We start from the raw sequence: 20,000 nt of genomic DNA, 5'->3' as shown, positions 1-20,000 counted from the left end.
TATTACAAAATCAGACAAGCTTTTGGGCCTCAGCCTCCAACATTGGTACCTGTGAAATCCAAAGATGGTTCTGCTCTTGTCAACAATGTTGAGGGGATCATAGAACGGTGGACATAACATTTTCGAGATCTTTTTGATAATCCGTCTGGAGTAAATGATATAGTTATTGATAGTCTCCCTCAAAAGAAGGTCGTTGATGAGATGATGACTGATCCCATCATTGATGAGACGAAAAGCACATTAACAGAAAAAAATAAGGTGAAAGCACACAACCTTGATAGGATATCTGTTGAATTATTGAATTTGGAGGTGATGGCGTGATCAACGCAGTCTATGCACTCATCCTTGCTGTTTGGCAAAATTGGATTGATGCAATATTGATCCCAATTTATAAAGGAGAAAGGTCAAAATTTAAGTGTGGTGATTATAGAGGCTTCAAGCAATGGGAAAGGTTTCAGCAAAAATGTTTTTAAATCGTTTGCTGAAATGGATTTGTTCCTCGATCATCCCAGAAAATCAATGTGGTTTAAAATCTGGCCTCAGAACAATGGACATGATATTCTGTGCGCGACGGCTAATAGAACAGCGAGTGCCTTTGTATCAAGTTTTTGTCGATCTGACAAAAGCTTTTGATACCATTAATCGCAATGCACTCTGGAAGATTCTAAGGAAACTAGGCTATCCCAGCAGTTTTGTGGAGTTGCTTCAGCAATTACACCATCATATGAAAGCCCAAGTGAACTTTAATGGATCTCTGTCTGATCCAATTTCAGTTGAAAACGGTGTAAAAAAAGGTGATATACTTACTCCTACATTATTTTCCATATATTTTGCTGTGATGCTGGTGCATGCTTTTAAGAATTGTGATATTGGGATGAAGATTCAGTTTCGTACATCAGGTAAACTTTGTAACCTTAGATGCCTCAACACAAAGTCAAAGACTTTTCAGAACCTTGTTCTTGAACTTATATATGCATATGATGCAAACCTTGTTTCAAATGCAGAAACAGAGACATAGATTATTATGGACAATTTATCAGGGATTTGTAAAACTTTTGGATTTACCATCAGCGTTAGAAAACATGTATTCTCCTCCCTCTATAGAAATGCCGTATGTTGAATCAAACATCTTGGTTGATAGTAAGAAGTTAAATGTCGCGGACAATTTTGTATATCTGCATAGTACGCTGAGTAAGGACTTGATGCTGAGATAAATGACAGAATAGCTGAAGCCAGTTCTACTTTTGGCAAACTGGGGAAACGTGTGTGATCAGATCGGGAAATCACATCAAAAACAAAGCTAAGTGTTTACGAAGCATGCTGCTATATGGGTCAGACACTTGGACAACATATAAAAGGCATCTCAAGCTATTGGAAAGGTTTCATCAAAGTTGTATTCGGAGAATACTTAATATTAACTGGAGGACTCGAATGCCTGACATTATAATTCTTAAACGACCAAATATTACTAGTATTTAAATTAATATCATTCAAAATCAGATGTGCTGGACTTGACACTTGGTTAGGATGGAATATTGGTTCTATGATAATAAATACGAAATCTACATAAAATATTTTTAAGCATATTTTATGACTGAGCCATGCTTGACGGGCACTACTATATATTGGGTACAATATAATAATCAATAGAGAATACTCTATAATAATAGATACGAAATCTGTATTTAAATATCATATTTAAACGTATTTTACGGCCGAGCAACGCCGGGCGGCCTGTTAGTGTACATAAATAATTAAATAACTTCTTAAACTGTTTTATGGCAAGATAGATAGGGGTCAAAGACCACAACATAAAGCAAGAAAAAGTTTAAGAATTCTCTGAAAAACAACTTGAAATACTTGAGATGGCTATACATAACTGGGAAGTTCAAGTGAAAGATCGATCACTGTGGAAAAAAAAACATGAGAGAAAGTTGTAAGATTTTGGAAGAGCAGCGTGTAGATCGTGCTGTCTTAAAATTTTAAGAAAGCAGGAAGAAAGTATAATGCCAGAGAAATTACAAGAACAACTGGAGTACACTGTATGTGGCAGATACTTTTTATCAAAAGCTGGTTTTGTAAATCAATTGAAATCACACAATCAAAGACAGGAACAACAGTCTTATGAGGAGCCTTTTACAGCACACCCAGCGATGCTATGTTGTCATATTTGTGGTCTAATCTGCAAATCTAAAAGTGGCCTCGAGGATTCACAATATTATCATGCGATCACGTTTACAAGAAGAAAAGTTGTCCATATGTGTACTTTCATGTGGGACTAAAATTGTTGGATTAAAAAATCACCTACATGCACACAACCGCACAACACTAAACTGAAAAGATGGCAAACTTATGTCAAGAAGTAGCAGTCATCATATATATATATATATATATAATGGCGTGTTCATCTATTATTTATAATATGTATGTTTGCAAATATTTAACCGATAAACTCTTTAACTAATGGTCACATAACATTGTAATTAACAAAACATTAATCGTACACCCATAGATGGCTTATAACTAGTAAAATTGTTATTTGAATGAATTAATAATGCATACAGAAATATGTCGGTAAGTTGAAATGCAAAATGTTCATTTCAACTAGCCGACATATTTCTATTACTTTTGCGAGGGCGCAAATTCATTCATAACTTGAATTCACGCAGGGCAACTTCTTTGTTATATTTTAACCTAGCAGGTGTGCTCTGGATTGCCAGGGGCCATGAATAACAAGATAGAAAAAGTAAAAAAAATGTATGTAAAACATCTTTATTTTAAAACTTCCCCACTTTTCTCAATCCGTTTTTCTCTTTCACTTTTTTTTCTATATTCCTCTCCCCACCCCCTCATTCACCTCTCTCCGACTCACTGCTCTTTCTGGACATACACACAGGCAATTATTTTTTATATATAGTTTCCTCGACGAATGAGATGTCTTTTATCTTTCCAAATTAATACATAAAATCACGGAAAAATCACTAAAAACCTTGCCCAGTTGATCCTCTAATAATGACTAATCTTTCTCTAATTTTAGGGGTCCTGGATATGACCTTAAACTATATCCAGTGGTGAGGCCCCAGTTTGCGGGCTTTGGGGAGTGTGGATCCACCCTTTAATTACCATTGCTGCCAGGTCCACTCTGACCCGGAGTGGTAGTACCTGTTAGAGTCCCAACTATGGGTTAAATAGAAACCGACTTGAAAACAACAAATATATTCTATTAAAAAATTATTCTTCAAAATCTTTGGATTCGACATTAAATAACCCGAAAAGGGTTGATATGCCGTAAAACAAAAAACAACCAATCTTTTTTAGGTATTATTTATGCAGGGCAACGCTGATAAAGAATATACAAACTTTGTGGGTGTTTGCTTTGTAGTTTTAGCTGGACAGACGCATGCATACAGAAAAGTGCCATTTATATAATAATTTGCAATTTTAATTTATCATCAATTTATGTCATCGCAAAATGCAAGGACATTATAGGCTATGATTTCCCGAGAGGGAGATAGGGAGAGTGAGAGAGAGAAAAGGGGAGAGAAAGAGAAAAGTGGAGAGAGAACAGGGAAGAGCGAGAGAGAAAAAGAGTGGAAGAGACGAATAAAGCACAAAACCTAATGATTTTTATTTGTAAATAGATTTGTTTCATTTTAATTTCCAATTTTAAGTAATTGATTTCTTTTTTCTCCAGAAATAAAAAATATATACAAATTCAATAAAAGAAAAGAAATCATCCCATCGAAAACTGTCCATGTGGACTCGCGCTTATTAGTGTGTGCGTGTTAAAATATTTTCAAATAATTATTTCCTCTTTCCACTCGTACTGCAGATTTCACACAAACACACATATATAAATTGCTGCACTTGCGTTTGACAACTTGTCTGATATATTTGAAACGACGAACGTTCATGGACCCATCGTCAATGGAGTTTATTTTATTATATTTCAAGATATTTTAAGTTAATAATAATAATAATAATAATAATAATAATAATAATAATAATAATAATAATAATATAATGTCTGTTTATTATACAAACATTATTGGTTACATATGTGCATACATATGTGGAATCCTAATTTAAGAAGACCACCTCATCAGACCAGAAAAAAGGAATGCTATTGAAAAGAGAGTAAAGATTATATTCGTTTTTATAGGATATTCGGGTGTGGTTTCCGCTTGAGAAAAAGTGAGGTGTATACTTTGTGAATGTAAGCAGTAGGGCTTTTGGAAAGAGATATGGTGAAGGACGGTAGAGGGTTTAGGGAAGTACGATATCATGTGGTCAAGCTGTAGCAATGGGGGGTATTGGTATTATTTTAACTTGGCGGTTATTTATTGGCCTAAGCTTTCGATTTGATTTAAAGTAATATTATGCCCTCATCACCATTAAGTTCCCTATCCTTGGTTTTTATGGTTGTTCTTTTCTTTTTATGGCGTAATTATCTATCCATTTTATTAATTTATATCCATTTATTTTATTCTTTGTTTTTTATCCGTTCATTAACTTCTCGTTTTCAAATTATTTATTTGTTTATTTATAAGATATATATCCATATGGTTAAATTAACAGGCAGTGAATAGACATACAAGCCTATTTATATGATTTAAATAAAAGGTGGTGTACTGGGAGTAAATTTTCCACTCTACCGCCGTGTCTAAAGTAATTACAGCCGCAAAGGTTTTCAAATCTATATATAAACTTAATTTCGATGGTTGTTATTCTTTGATTTGGGTTGTTTATCTTTTCCTTAATATTAGAATATAAATATCTTTTATAGGTTTATATGCTTCGTTATAGAGATAGGTTCTCCAGACCATATACATACAAACAAGTAAATAGTAGCATATATTTGTCTTTATTGGTGGAGTATTCGGTTCCTAAAGCCCTCTAGTTAGAGTACTTAGTTATTGTTTGGGATTAATTATGTGGTTGGTGTCCTTATGTAGCGTTGCTTTACGCTAATACTTCCCATTAACATCAAACTCCCAACTACAAGCATGCTAGACCCATAGATTATTTTAGTTAATCGTTTTCGGGTGTTGAATTATTAAGTATGCAAAGTGCACTCACCTTTATCCATTTGGTGGCATATTGTGTTTCTGCTCGTTTAGCTTAGTACTAAACGGTATCGTTTGTGATGGCGTTGAGGAGTAACGAGAGGATGGTTTGTTCCTTGATTTAATGAAGTTATTTATGCTAGCCTATCCCTTGAAGCTTTTCGCTGGGTGTAGTTAATTAATTAGAGGTGTGTCGCTTTTTAGTAAGTATAGTTATTAATTTTCAGTGTATCGGGAGTACTTTGTATCCTTTCAACCCTTCCTCTTGTTCGTTTATTAATAAATTTAGATATTGGGAATAAAAGGTTATGATTTGTAATATTACTGGTATAAAGGGATCGCTATTCGTTTTTTTTACATCTTATTTAAAGCATAGTCTCGAAAGTTTTTGATTCTACTTGTACATTTAATGATATTTTACGGCCCTTAAAACCAATAATTTTACGTTTCTCCGCTAAAAATATGTAATAGGTGAAGTTAATGAAGTACATGTTTTTGCTTTCCTAAGTATTTTCCATTCGACTAAAGTATTTTGTCCGCCTCAATTAACTTATAATAATATGCCGAGAGTGAGGTGTCCATAGCATATGCTTTGTTATTCATTGACAGTGTATGACCGTAGAATCGGTTTTTATTGAGGTGCTGCCTATGTAGAATTTTTCTATTTCTGTTTTTTCTACGGTGCATATCTTAGCCTGGATTAAGATGTGACGCATTTATTGCTTAGAAGGCATTCGATCGGTCTTTGGCAATTGCAGGTCTTTCTGTTATCATTACGGGAACGCTGATCATGCAGTGATAATGGTTGAAATCGCCCTAAACTCTAGACCCAAAACTGAAGAGCCAGTGCTCAAAACAACGAGATATTATAATAAGGCTGACTGGGAAGCCATCAGGGAACTAATTAGAGATGCTCCATGGAAAAATATTTTCTCTCTCCCTGCTGAACAATGTGCAAACGAGACCACTGACTGGTTCAAAACTGCAATCGAAGCGCATGTTCCCATGCGGAAATTTTATAGTAAGCCCCACTCTCCCCAATGGTTTACGTCGACTTGTGCAACTACAATTACTCAAAAGCAGCATGCATACCGTATGTTTAACCGACATAAGTCCAATTCAAACAGACTGAAGTATATAGAAGCTAGAAATAACGTTAAGAAAGAAATAGCGATAGCTAAGAGAGAATTTACAGAAACCACTAAAAAGCGCATCGAAGCACAAAAACTAGGAAGTCGAGACTTCTGGAAAATCTACAACAGTGTAGTAAATAATGGGCAATCAACAATTCCCCCACTAACCAACAATCACGAGGTTGGCTCCTCAGCAACCGACAAGGCTAACATGCTTGCCAGTCGGTTTGCCTCAAACTCCACACTGGACCCTTCCAACCACCCCCTACCTGACTTTCCTATGCGGACAGACGCCACACTAGACGATCTGAAAACCACCCCTGCTCAGGTGCATGCTATCATAAAAAACCTTGACACCTCAAAAGCATGTGGACCCGATCTTATCCCAGCTGTGCTATTAAAAAAGTGCTCAGTCGAAGTAGCTCCAGTTCTCTCTAAACTCTACAACAAATGTCTTAATGAAGCTTGCTTTCCGGGCTGTTGGAAAACTGCTTCTGTTGTACCAGTATTCAAGAATTCTGGCGAAAGGACAGACCCATCAAATTATCGCCCCATTAGCCTCCTCCCACTTTTTGCCAAAATATTTGAGACCATAATTAACCATGCTCTAGTCCATCATCTTACAGATGCTAAACTACTGACTGACAAACAATATGGATTTAGACAAGCCCGTTCCACAGCAGACATCCTCACTGTGATCTCTGAACGTATATACCATTCACTGGACAAAGCGGGGGAAGGCAGAGCGGTAGCTCTAGATATATCTAAGGCTTTTGACAGGGTATGGCATGAGGGTCTCCTCAGTAAAATCAGATCATACGGTATCACTGGTAGAATACTTAACATAATTAAATCCTTCTTAGATAAGAGAAAAATCCAGGTAGTCCTCGACGGTCGCACATCTAAACAATATGATATAAATGCGGGAGTGCCCCAGGGTTTTATCCTTGGACCTCTATTGTTCCTGATATTCATAAATGACCTCCCCGACAACATTGCCTCTGAGATGGGTATATATGCTGATGACACTACACTCTATGGCAGACACGACAGGAAGACGAATGAACACATTTCTAAAGAAATGGCAGAAACACTAGAGGAAGACCTCTAATCTGTAGTGGAATGGGGACAAAAGTGGTTGGTCGCATTCAATGCTACCAAGACTAAATTAGTTTCATTCAATAATTACAAGAAACCCTCTCTACCACCCATAGCAATGGCCAACGACTCTTTATCTGAGAGTCCATCTTTCAAACTCCTTGGCCTAACGTTCACAGGAAACATGAGTTGGAACAGTTACATCGAGGGCATTGCCAGGGCCGCTGCAAGAAAGGTAGGCTCTCTCTACCGTGCTAAAAAACTACTAACACCCGAAAGTATCCTGTACCTCTATAAGGCCACCATTCGCCCATGTATGGAGTATTGCTGCCACATCTGGGCTGGTGCATCTGCTACTAGTCTCTCGCTCCTTGACAAGGTTCAAAAGAGAGTCGCAAACCTGATAGGCCCTGAACTGGCATCTAAGCTTCAGCCTCTGTCCCATCAACGAAATGTTGCATCCCTCTGCCTTTTCTACAAGTATTTTAGTGGTGAATGCTCTGACGAACTGCAATCACTTGTGCCCCCACGACGCGAGCACCCTCGACAAACCCGACAGGCTACTAGATCCCACCCCCACACTGTAGAGATCCCTAGATGTAAAAAAATCTTTTTACTCCAATAGTTTCTTCCCCAGAACCGCAAGACTCTGGAATTCCATTCCAGGTCCCTGCTTCCCCAACAGTACTGACGTGCAGAAGTTCAAGTGTAACGTGAACCGACACCTTGCTGCCCAAATCCCTACATAGTACCCCAGTAGTTGTTTCCCCTGATAGTAGCCCCCTACACCAAAGTGGCAATTTGCCTTGTTTGGGGTGAAAATGTAATAAAAAAAAAAAAATTATTATTAGTGTCCGCTGTGTCTCTTTTCAATATCGCTCATGTTTTTGGTTTGATGAAAGGCCTCCCTGAATTAGGATTCCACTGAAACATATGCACATATGTAACCAATAATGTTTGTATAATAAACAGACTATATAGCAGCTCTCTCCTCATTGAGCGATCTTTGATAATCAAGTAGGTTTCATTGGATTTACGCCTAGAAAACCTATCTATACAAACACTAATATATATATAATATATATATATATATATATATATATATATATATATATATATATATAAGTTTATGCTGCTACATTAAAAATAAATTAAAAATATCTTCTTCCACAAACGGCTAACATAATTCACGTGAACTCTTTCGAACGTTGTTGCTAGGATTGAACGCTGACCACTTTTTTTCAACTTCTTTCATTTTCATTTCGATACTTTTTTGTGGCCAAGAGCGAAGGACCGTTTGAAATATAAAAAATAAAATATTAAATACAAAAAGTAACATCGTTTTCATGCTTCAAAACACCTCCATAGTCTTTTAATCACTATTCTAGAAGCATGCATGGATTTTTAACATCATATATATATATATATATATATATATATATATATATATATATGACACACGCGGAAAAAAAACAAAGCGTTCGAAGGTCAGTTTTTTAAACGCACATTTTCATCGAACTTTAAATGATTATTTTACAATAATGTATCCAGCGGGGCAATTTAACTCTTACGAGCCGTATGCAGCTTCTGAGCTGTAGCTTCATTATATATAGTCTCAGTTATATATTTTAATATATTAATATGTTTTAAAATTTGATACTGATATGATATTCAGTTCGCACAATCCAAAAACTCCTATTCAGGTTAATTTTTGGTATTTTTAATTTTTCTGAATTTAATATTTGGTACTTTCAATTGAAACAACCTTTGGTATTTTCAATAAAACACACGTGTGGCATTTTCTAATAAAACAAATCTATGATATTTTCGATTAAAACAAATCTGTGGCATTTTCGATTAAAAAATCTGTGGCATTTTCGATTAAAAGAATCTGTGGCATTTTCGATTAAAACATCCGTGGTATTCTTAATTTTTGATATTTTAGTGTTTAAAATCCATGGTAGTTTCAATTTTTTGTAAATTTAATCTTCATTCGATTAAAAATCTTTATGTTCAATGTTTTAAAATATTTGGTATTTTCAATTATTACAAAACCTTCCGTACTTTAATTTCATTTAATATCTGAGTTCTCGTATTTGTAATCGTTAGTATTTCATTTTTTGAAAATCTTTGTGATTTTCAGTATTTAAAAGAAAATCTATAGTATTTTCAAAATTATAAAAGTATAGTTGATATTAATTTCTTTTGTTTTTTTCAGGGGGCTTTTTTCATCGTCTTTTACTTTTTGCTACACGAGGAGGTAAGTTCTTTTTTTTATTTACATCTTGATTTTATTTTTAAATGATTTATAATTTGTTTGCTTTTCATATTTTATTTTCTATTGAGCAAATGCACACATTTTACGACAGTGGGGTTCGTCGTAAATATGGGAAATGTGTTATTGAATATACACCAACGCGAGAAAGGCATGATTTCTTAAAATAATGAAAGAGATATAGAACTACGCTACTTATTCTACCTGCCTCACCTTACACTGTACGTTTAACTGTAGTTAAAAGAAGAAAAAAAAACATAGAACAAATGAAAGTTACTTTTCGAATTACTTAGATCATTTTAATGTATTTTTTAGGCATCTTAATTGCTTTTTTTTATTACACCTCAAAAGTGCAACTATTTTACGAGCTGTTGAAAATTTCCAGACGATGGCCGCCGATGAGAGTCACACTCAGCTTGCCCCTTGAATATATTTCTTTTTTTGTATAATATTCGATTTTTGAGCGGCTATTGAGACTCCACAATCGTCTAATGTTAGCCATGTTCTCCACGTTCTAAACTGACATTAACTCTGCCTTACACTAAAATAATTGAAAATACAAGAAACCTACCCAGGTAGGTACAAACGTTACTTATTTTGGCTTTCATAACACACACACTCCTGTAAATTTGTTTTTTTTTGTGTATTAATATTCATATTGAAAAAACCTTTTTTCGATTTATTTAAAAAGAAAATATATGGGTCGTGGAATTGCATTCATCTTCAAAAGATCTAGCTAATTTGCATATTCTTTTAAACATTCATTTTAATTAATTCCCTATTAGTTTTTTTTTTGTTTTCTTATGGGATCATCATCTTTAGTGAACTATTACGTGTAATTATATTCATGAAGATATTCTACATAATTTATACTTGTGTAATATTTGCGTAAAAAGATTATAGTAAACACAAACCTCTTTCTCTCTCTCTCTCTCTCTATATATATATTTGTTTAAAAAATTGCCTACCAAATTCCTTTGTCAGTTCTTGGTCTACAGATATGAAACTTAATATATAGGGTATTTGAACTTGTGCAAAACTTTATATTTGGGGTTTAGCCGCGGAAAATCGATGCTAAAGTGTGAAAATAAAAAAAAAATGGAATTTGGCAGCTGAAGGTCGAACGACGGAATTACCAATTTACATGCGCAAGGTAATAGCTATTGGTTCATGTTTTAAGTTTTAACCTTGCAGCAAACATTTCTCCATAGCTCATGTATTAACGTCAAAGGAAAAAGTAAATAGTAAACTAAGCGTTTTGGTTTCGATTTTCGGTGATGGCACACGAGTCATTTTTTTAAAAAAACTTTTAAAATCATTATTATATATTTAGTCCAATATAATATAATAAATACGAAATCTGCATTAATCAAAATATCATATTTAAGTGTATTTTACGACCGGGCAATTCTGGGCGGCATCCTAGTATATATATATATATATATATATATATATATAAAATAAACCCGAAATATGTTTGAAATAAAGCAAATCTTTTAAGATAGTACAACCTAACTGGTTAAGAAGAGGAATTCATGAAGTAAAAAGATGAAGAATAAAAGTTAATTTACTGTCGGATCAGTTTATCTTGGACAATTGTCGTTTTATCCAGAATATCACTTCAAGGACAGCAATTAGACAATCTATAAAGTTTGGATCTTTTTTTCGCCATTTTACCATTGCTTAAAATTTTTTCCATTTTTTATTTCCTCTTTATATTTATTCCTTTATTTTACTTTTATACTCCTTCCCCTACCGCTATTTTTTATCCTTATTTTTTTATCCTTTATTTTTTTATCCTTTATTTTTTCTTTATTAGCCTCCATTTTTTATTCCCTTCATTTCTAATCTAAATGTTAAGCCTGTTTTTAGTTGTATATCTTAATATTTGGATCCTGCTGATTGTTCTCTTTTGATGAGAAGCTTATAGTTTCAAAATGCCATGGCGTAAAGATGTTTTTTCCTACTCTTCTCGTTTTTATCGTTATTGATCTAATTATACAATAAACGTCTACGTAACGATTATACCTTGTATTTTTAAACCATCTCTTCCGAAACCAAAAGTCGCAGAGCGGCGCTAGAGGCCTCAAATGATTGGATATTTTATGGACCGTTCTTTTATGGGTCTTTAGCCGGTTTAGTTTTTAAGGAGTTAAAAAAGGGGTAAAAGTTGAAAAAATTTTGTGCACTGATCTTAGTTTACTTTTAATCAGTTCATATTGGTGTCACTTTGGTAGAGTAGAAACGTACCAGGTTTGAATGCTACAGTTTTGCTTTTGGTTTCGATTCTAGCCGATGGCACCAAAATACCTTTTTTACTTTTGAAATCACGACTCTGTAATAATATATACGAAATCTGGGCAAATTAAAATATCATATTTAAGCGTATTTTATGACCGGGCAAAACCGGACGCCCCTCGGTAGTGTGTATAATATATATATATATATATATATATATATATATTCAACGAAGTATTCTTAAAAGAAAGAATGCTGCATTAATATACATACCTGCACACATATTTGTTTATTTTTACTCCATTTTCGTTGTTAACCAGCATTATAACAGTACTATGTTTCTTTAGTGTGCTGTACTGGCCCTCGGAGGAGAAGGCCAAAATTAGAGAGATATATATTTAGTGAGAAAAGAGTGAAAGAATGAAATGGGTCAGAGGGGATTAAAATTAATTGATTATAATTATTTTCTTAATATCAACGTACATATGTTTCACCTTCGCCAAGAATCGTTAGTATGGATAAATAGAACTGTTTCGCCGATCGGGATTTGAAACTGATCGCAGCTACCATTGACTGCAACACACACACACACACACACACACAAATGCGGTCACCGTGAAAATCGTATAAGATATGAGAAAAATGAACCCTTGTTGCTTTACAGAATATGTTATGCCACAAAGAGTATTCCTTTTTTTATGGACAATAACTTTGTATTATTGCGTTGCAAAAAGTATGAAACAATTCTATTTGAATTATTTTCTCCTTAAGGGTGTCTGAATATTAATAAGTTTTTTATATATATGTTGCATAGGAAACATATGTATAACAATGATGAGGGGGACATTTATACAGTTCTGGGATGTTTATTGTAACATATATTAGCGAGGGGATAGGGTGATGCACAGTTCTTATAATACAGATGGAGAGGAGGAGATACATATCTTGGGAGAGTTACGCAATGTCCATAATAAGATGTTTCACACATTACATTTTGGTGTTGAAAGATGACACAACAATAGTTTTACAAAAACACAAAGATGATTCTTTGTTCTTTTGATGATGAGGTCAGGAATTCAAATTCGGGATCTACATAGGTTACTGTCCGTCCTTTCGCTTCCAAAGGACTCAATTCTCTCCCTGACTGACTAGCAGACTCAACTGTTCTGCCTTAACTACTGCGATCTGACTAACTCCAGCTCCTATATTGAGAATCCCCTTTTTACTATGACGTCAGAAGTGTAGTTCAACACCGTGACCAATTCATATGGCTACGCACACGTTTTCCAAACACATTTTTGACAAGAAAGAATTCTCAACTAATCTATTTTTTTAACCTAACCTGTTTTTTTAACCTAACCTATTTTTTTTACAATATATTTTTAATTTGTATTGTTCATTCTTTTTAGCTGATATTTTTAATATTCAGTTTCATAAACGAATGACAATCAATTCTTTTTTTTTTTTTTACAATATAAACAATATCTATTTTCTAATAGAATTTAACAATAGGCCTTTTTAACATTCCGATTTCTAACATTCTATTTCTGAACCTTGCTTACAAGGTTCGAGTCTCGGCTTTTCCTAATCTCATTTTCACTTCTCTAATGCTCTTCTTATTTACATAGAAAGGGGACAGCCTTTCCTTGTAACACACACACACACACACACACATATAATTAGGACATTATTAACAAGAACCAAAAATAAAAATAAACAAAGCAAAAACAACTAGAGACAAATAAATGTTACCAAAGGCAAGATATTTACCCCTATACTTATCGGCATAAGTTATTTCCGTGTAATGTAACTTGTTTAATAGACACATGGCGCCAACTTTTAAGTTAGAGCGAAATAAAAGGACTGGCATTAGAATGTCACGTTGAGAATTTCGATAATCGGTCAAAATCGAGAATTAAAAAAACAATTCTGGTAATAAAAATAAACAGTTCTGTTCAACATTATATATAATAAACTGTGTTTCTGTTTTACTTTTCGATTTTCGACTAAACTGAGATCGCCATTTCTTTTATTTTTTATACTTCTAACTCTAAACAAACGCTTTCTATTAAGTTAAAACAGAAAAGAAACTTAAGATAAGTTACTCTTCTACCTACTTATTTTTGGTAATATTTATTTGTTGCAAAGTTGTGTCTTGTTTTCGCCATGTATTATTTTGTTAGTTCTAGTTTAAAATGTTTTATTATTCATTTGTACAAATGTTTCATTGTTAAATATAATTAGTATAGCTATATAAAGCCGTTTCGATGATCACATGATTCGGACCTTCCCGTTCTCTCAAATTATATATATATATATATATATATATATATATATATATATATGAGAGCGTTCCAAAAGTAATACCTCCTATTTTATATATTTCTTCAAATGGATCAAAGGGGATTGCGAATTGCATTATGATAACTGAAGTAGTGCAGTCCTGACGTGGAAGTTAATCTTTCTGTTGCAGATATTGACGGCGTGAGACTGAGAAAGCAATCCTGTCATGGACGTGCGTCAGAAACAGAGATGCGTCATTGAATTCATGGCAATCAGTATGTAGAAAATAAATTCCGAATCACAAAAGGTTGATCGTCTTAATGGAACCATGCTACATTTCGTAGCTCTTTAACTTTTTGAAGTAAAACAATGGAGATAGATAGATAGATAGATAGAGAGAGAGAGAGAGAGAGAGAGAGAGAGAGAGAGAATTAGCAAGCCGCCAGACATGGTCTAGTCGTAAAATACGCTTAAATATATTATAATTCATGCAGATTTCATATTTATTATTACAGAGCCAATACATTATTGATTATTATATTGTACCCGATACATAGTAGTGATTTAAAAGTTAAATCATCACTTCGGTACCATCAGTTAGAATTGAAACCAAAATATGTAACTTATTCGTTACTGTCTAATCTAAGTCTATACGCATATAAAAACTTAAAAAAAAATAACGTTGGTTAAGATATAAATGTATATTTGCTTGTGCGTAGAAATAAAACGTCGAGTCGGGTTACGCTTGCTTTCCAATTTTTTTTTACAATTTTGACCTCTTAGCAGCTATTTTTACCGGCTAAATACCAAATCGAATTTGTTCCACAGGTTCAAATTCCATATCAAGTTGCAAGTTTGACAGAAGTTTGGTAGAGACCCTTCCTCACACAGATAGTAAAGGGCACTTTGTGTGTATGTGCGTATATATATTATTTATTTATGGCACTTATAAAACTTCCAGCTACTACTACTACTACTACTACTACTACTACTACTACTATTCAGATCTAGGGAACATTACCTCCCCGATTTCATAGAAGGAAAGAATGTATAACGAATTTAATAATCGTTTTAATTAATAAAAATCGACATAACTTAAAAACGATAAAATAGCACATAATTTTTACTGGGACGTCATAGCGTAGCGGTATTCGCATCCGATCATAGTCCTTATGGTTGAAGGTTCGAGCCCTAGTATAGTCAGCCGTGGATACGCAGAAACACGTGCCCGTAATAGTTGTTTTATAAGTAACATAAATAAATAAGTAAATCTCTATCTCTATTATACTCTATTACTGTGTGTGAGAGAGAGAGAGTTCCGCATAGGTTCTGAAACGGTTGAGCCTATCTTTTGCAAATTTCATACAAAAGTAATTTTTAAGTCTGGCAGTGTTATTAAAATTCTTAAAAAATAGTCTTTCTTCTCTTATAGATAAAAAATTTTTGCAGGAAAATTTTGCACGTTACACCGGTGTAACATAAAATGTTCCCTGTAAAAAAATATTTTACATATATATATATATATATATATATATATATATATATATAAGAGAAGAAAGACTATTTGTAAGCACGTCAAGCATAAATATCAGCTAACGTGATATTGTAAACAAACACAGACGGAATTTGATAAAGGACATTATCATTATTTTTATTTTATTTCTTTTTTGCGAATTAGTCCACCGAGCAAATTATTTCTCATGATATATAATAATCAATAGAGGATAGATTCGATAATAAAACCTATGCAATCTGCATAAATTAAAATATATTTAAGCGTATTGTACGATCGAGCCTTCAGATTATATATATATATATATATATATATATATATATATATATATATAATGTGATAGCGAATATACGGAGTAACTATTTTACTCATAATAAAGCTTTCGCTGAAAGGGTTCGGACATGTAAAATATTGCTTCGATAACCACACCGAGTATAGAGAAAATAAAGAAAAGAAAATTATAGTCAGGGATTCTCCGTCGATGTTTGAAATTCGTACTGGTAGCCAGAACGAAGGATCGTATTTTAAACTTAGGCACGTCTTTGCCTGAAGTGACCAACATCAGTTCGCTATTGGTTTGGGGTTGTGGAAAGATGTGTGGAAACATCCGGGTACAGACGAGCGGCCATCAGGCCTTTATTACTTGTAGTTTTGTTGGGGATATTAGCATTCAACCTTGCGGCACTTTTGAGCAGCGTCTCACGCCGCGTGTCCAACTCTGTCCGTTTTTATAATGCCCAATATAATGCTTTGTCAGTGCCATTCTTGACTACAAAAAAAAAAAAGACAAATGTACACGGACGTGTCACACACACACACACACACACACACACACACACACACACACACACACACACACACACTTCACTGCATCCATGCAAAATAAGTGCTTATACATACACACATAGCTGTCATCAGTTCCTTAGTGAGTTGTCCCCCTTGTTCAGATCTGTCGTATTTGGTAAACAGCTTCTGGCAGTAACGATTTGTAAAGCGAACGAAATGGCCACTAGGGGGCGCACGAAAAACAATGAAGCGTCTACGAACGCCACAGAGTGAATAAGTCATCGCTAATGCTGTTGCCGTTCATATTGTTTATTGTTCTCTCTTCTTTTACCTTACTTTTTCAGTCTCATTTGTTCATTCGTTCTGCGTTGGTTCTTCTGTCGTATTTCAGTTTTCTTTTCGTTCTTTAATTCGTTCTTCTCATTCTCTCTCTCATATTTTTTTATTTCTTTTATTACCTACCGTCTAAGATGTTTCGTTTTTATATGTCCTTAAAGAATGGTTAGTATAGTTGAATAATAAATAAACACGTTAACAAACTAGTTAAGACAATAACACGTTGTAAGGAGCAATGTGAAATATATGTTCTGATGCTACATTCTATCTTTCCTGTTTTCAGAAATCCTTCTAGATTAGTGCAATTTTTATTATTGTTTCAATTCATAGTGCCTCGTTTTGGGGAGCCAAATTTCCTTCACATTCAAAACCGATCTTGTATTTAATTTTGCCCTCGCGAAAGTGCAACCAAATAGTGACACAAACATATCTATAAAGCCAAGCGATATTTCGCTCGCGAATTTGATTTTTATTTTTTGCTGACCACATCCAGATGCAGTCAAATGACCACTAAGCCTTTATTATTTACTTCCGTCCTAGATGTGACACAAGGCCAGGAAGGTGGAGAAAATCAAGCTGGGAGCATTCTGGCCATTTAAAAATTGCTTAGACCACCTCATAGATATACTCCTATATGGGCGCCTCAGGCAGTAGACGATAAGCTTACACCACCCGAAGGGCGGGAGGTAGAGGCCTGGAAAGATGGACCTCCTAGAACGATACAGGACGTTTGTTCCAATCCTGTGTCAATAGGGCTATGGTCCTTTAAAAATGATCCATTTTATCTTTGGAGGCAGGGAGGATGCAATTCATCGGGAGGCGTTTATTATAATTTAGTTAATGTAATCAACAACCACGACCGAAATTTCTTTATTTAATGTCAAACCTTGTCTAAAATATATACTTCCTTTCTACGCACTGTACAAATAATTATCAGCTAAATATTCAAATGAATAAAGCGAACAACACTTAAAACAACACAATTTTCGCATTGCATTTTGAGATATAGGTCGATCTCATCATTTAGAAGGATAAATACGAGTGACAGGTAATGAAATTGCTTTTCCTAATTAGTATGTCGATGATGATCTCTAAAATTATATAAATGCAACTTTTTGTGTATCTGCGAGTACGTTCCTTATAGACCCCGAAACAGCTGAACAGATTTTCTTTAAAATTTACAAAACTTTAGTGCATAAGTTTTGGGAGTGATATTAGTTAATTTTTGTTTCAGAATACCCCCGATAATCGAAACCGTTATTTCAATTTATCTGTCATCGGTAAAGCCATTTTTTTTTCAATGTCGTCGCATAGCAACAATAATAGAACAACGGGCCGTGAAAATTCTACTGTGGTTAAGTTGATAACGTTTTTTTTTTTTTTTTGCATGACGTGGTTTGGATGCCAAAACTCCACAAGTAAATTTCTTAATATTTTTTTTTCGTTAACTGGAAAGAAGTTTATATAAAATAATTTTATAAAAAAAACAAAAAAAAAACAGTAGGTTCTCCAGAGCGCAATGTAGAATAACATATTTTGGACTAAGTTACTGCATGGAGGAATGTGAAGCTTCCTTCCGAGTGATTTCACGGATTTCGATGACAATAAAAATATAGGAGTGTGAAATATTCGCTGATCCTCATTCAATCCCGGGCAACGTCAGATCTCCCTGCTAGTAATATTAATAAAAACAATAGTAATAATCTATTTTTCTACTGTTATATACGGCATAATCATGTTGACACACCGGTTCCCGTCAGATCAAGAAAGTTAAGCCTGGGTAGGACTAGATGGGTGACATTTGGGGAATTCTAGACGCTGGATGTTCTGCCCCTTTCTCTCAGCAGTGTTACCAGTCATCCTGAACCTCCATTTGCCACTAGTATTTAACAACGCCGACTCAGAAGAGTTGTGGTTGGAGATTGCGCATATCTTACCACAAAAAAATTCACGCGCAGGCACCCTTACAGTGGCTATCCATAGTCTGTCAAGACTGAAAGAAGCTACCATGTGTATGAGATCGTTCTTAATCGACTCTGCAACGGCTGGGCCGATTTTTATGAACCATCATACAAATGTTCTGTATGTATCTGGCAGTGTTTTTAGATAGGTTTTGTATCGGAATGTCTTTGATAAGTATTGATAATTTAAAAAAAAATCGATGAAAGACCAGGCGATTTTAATCAATGTTAACAGCTTATACAGCTTAAAATTACAAATGCATTTGAGAAGTTTTATTACGACACATGCAGAAAGGCGCGGCATATAAAATCAACAGTAGGTACTTTGATATGATAGAGACGCGTTCGAAATGAATGTTTCTGTTTAGAGCACAACTAAATCATGATACTTAACTTTTGCATTTTAAAATTTAACTAAAGCCATTTTATATATAAAGAATTTTATGAAATCAACAGTAGGTTCTCTACGGTGCAATATAAACTACAATGTATTGTGGAGTAAGTCACTGCAGATAGGCGTGTAAAGATTCCTCTCGATGCACTGCGATGGGTCCCCAACTAGAGCAGGCAATCAATCAATTTGATTGAAAAATAGTAGATTTCATCAATTTTGATGACTATAAAAATATAAGTTCTACAGATCGAAACAAACCAAACCTTTGATAAGTTGCACACCATCCAAGAAGTTGATGAAGCTGTAAACAGCTTTCTTGTGGCAGAGCCCCAGACTTTGATGGAATATATATTTTTATAACTTACTCCCTAGCTCTACTCACATATTAAGCAATCGTTAAGTAAGATCTCGAGCGCGTGGTTCAGTGGGGGAAGATGTGGCTGGTTACCTTTAATGCATCCAAAACCAAACTCCTATCCTTACATCATCAACGCTCTGATCCCCAGCTGGCATCAATTGTGATGGATGGCTCTCGTCTGGGTGAGGCTCCGTGTTTTGACAAGCTTCTGGGTTTGATCTTTACTCCTGATCTGAAATGGAACACGTACATCAAGTCTGTTGCCAAGGTCGCTGGAAAGATGGTGGGATCCTTCTACCGCTCCAGAAGATATCTCACTACTGATGCAATTCTCTATCTATATAAAAGCCAAGTACGTCCAATGATGGAATACTGTTGCCATATCTGGGCAGGAGCTGCTAAAAACAGCCTATCCTGCCTTGACAAAGTACAAAATAGACTTCGTGGCTTAGTGGGGGATGCCCTTTTCTCTACCCTGCAACCTCTCTCCCACAGAAGAGACGTTGCGAGCCTGTCCTTGTTTTATCGTTATTTCCATGGCAGATGCTCGTCTGAACAC

At 34.6% G+C, this 20,000-nt stretch overlaps 1 protein-coding gene across 2 annotated transcripts in view; it reads left to right on the top strand.

Moving 5' to 3' along the window:
- Positions 1-20,000, top strand: part of LOC145294078 (adhesion G protein-coupled receptor L1-like) — a 1,162,895-nt gene that overhangs the window by 1,013,236 nt on the left and 129,659 nt on the right. For both annotated transcript variants that reach the window (XM_080141133.1, XM_080141131.1), the window contains one exon: positions 9,516-9,557. In XM_080141133.1, the coding sequence (XP_079997259.1) occupies positions 9,516-9,557 (42 nt within the window). The remainder of the gene's footprint in view (positions 1-9,515; positions 9,558-20,000) is intronic.

The sequence above is a fragment of the Euprymna scolopes genome, chromosome 15 (genome assembly GCF_053919585.1).
Source record: "Euprymna scolopes isolate OS-2025 chromosome 15, ASM5391958v1, whole genome shotgun sequence".
Classification (NCBI taxonomy): Eukaryota; Metazoa; Mollusca; class Cephalopoda; order Sepiida; family Sepiolidae; genus Euprymna; species Euprymna scolopes.
This window is presented reverse-complemented; position numbering and strand designations above follow the sequence as displayed.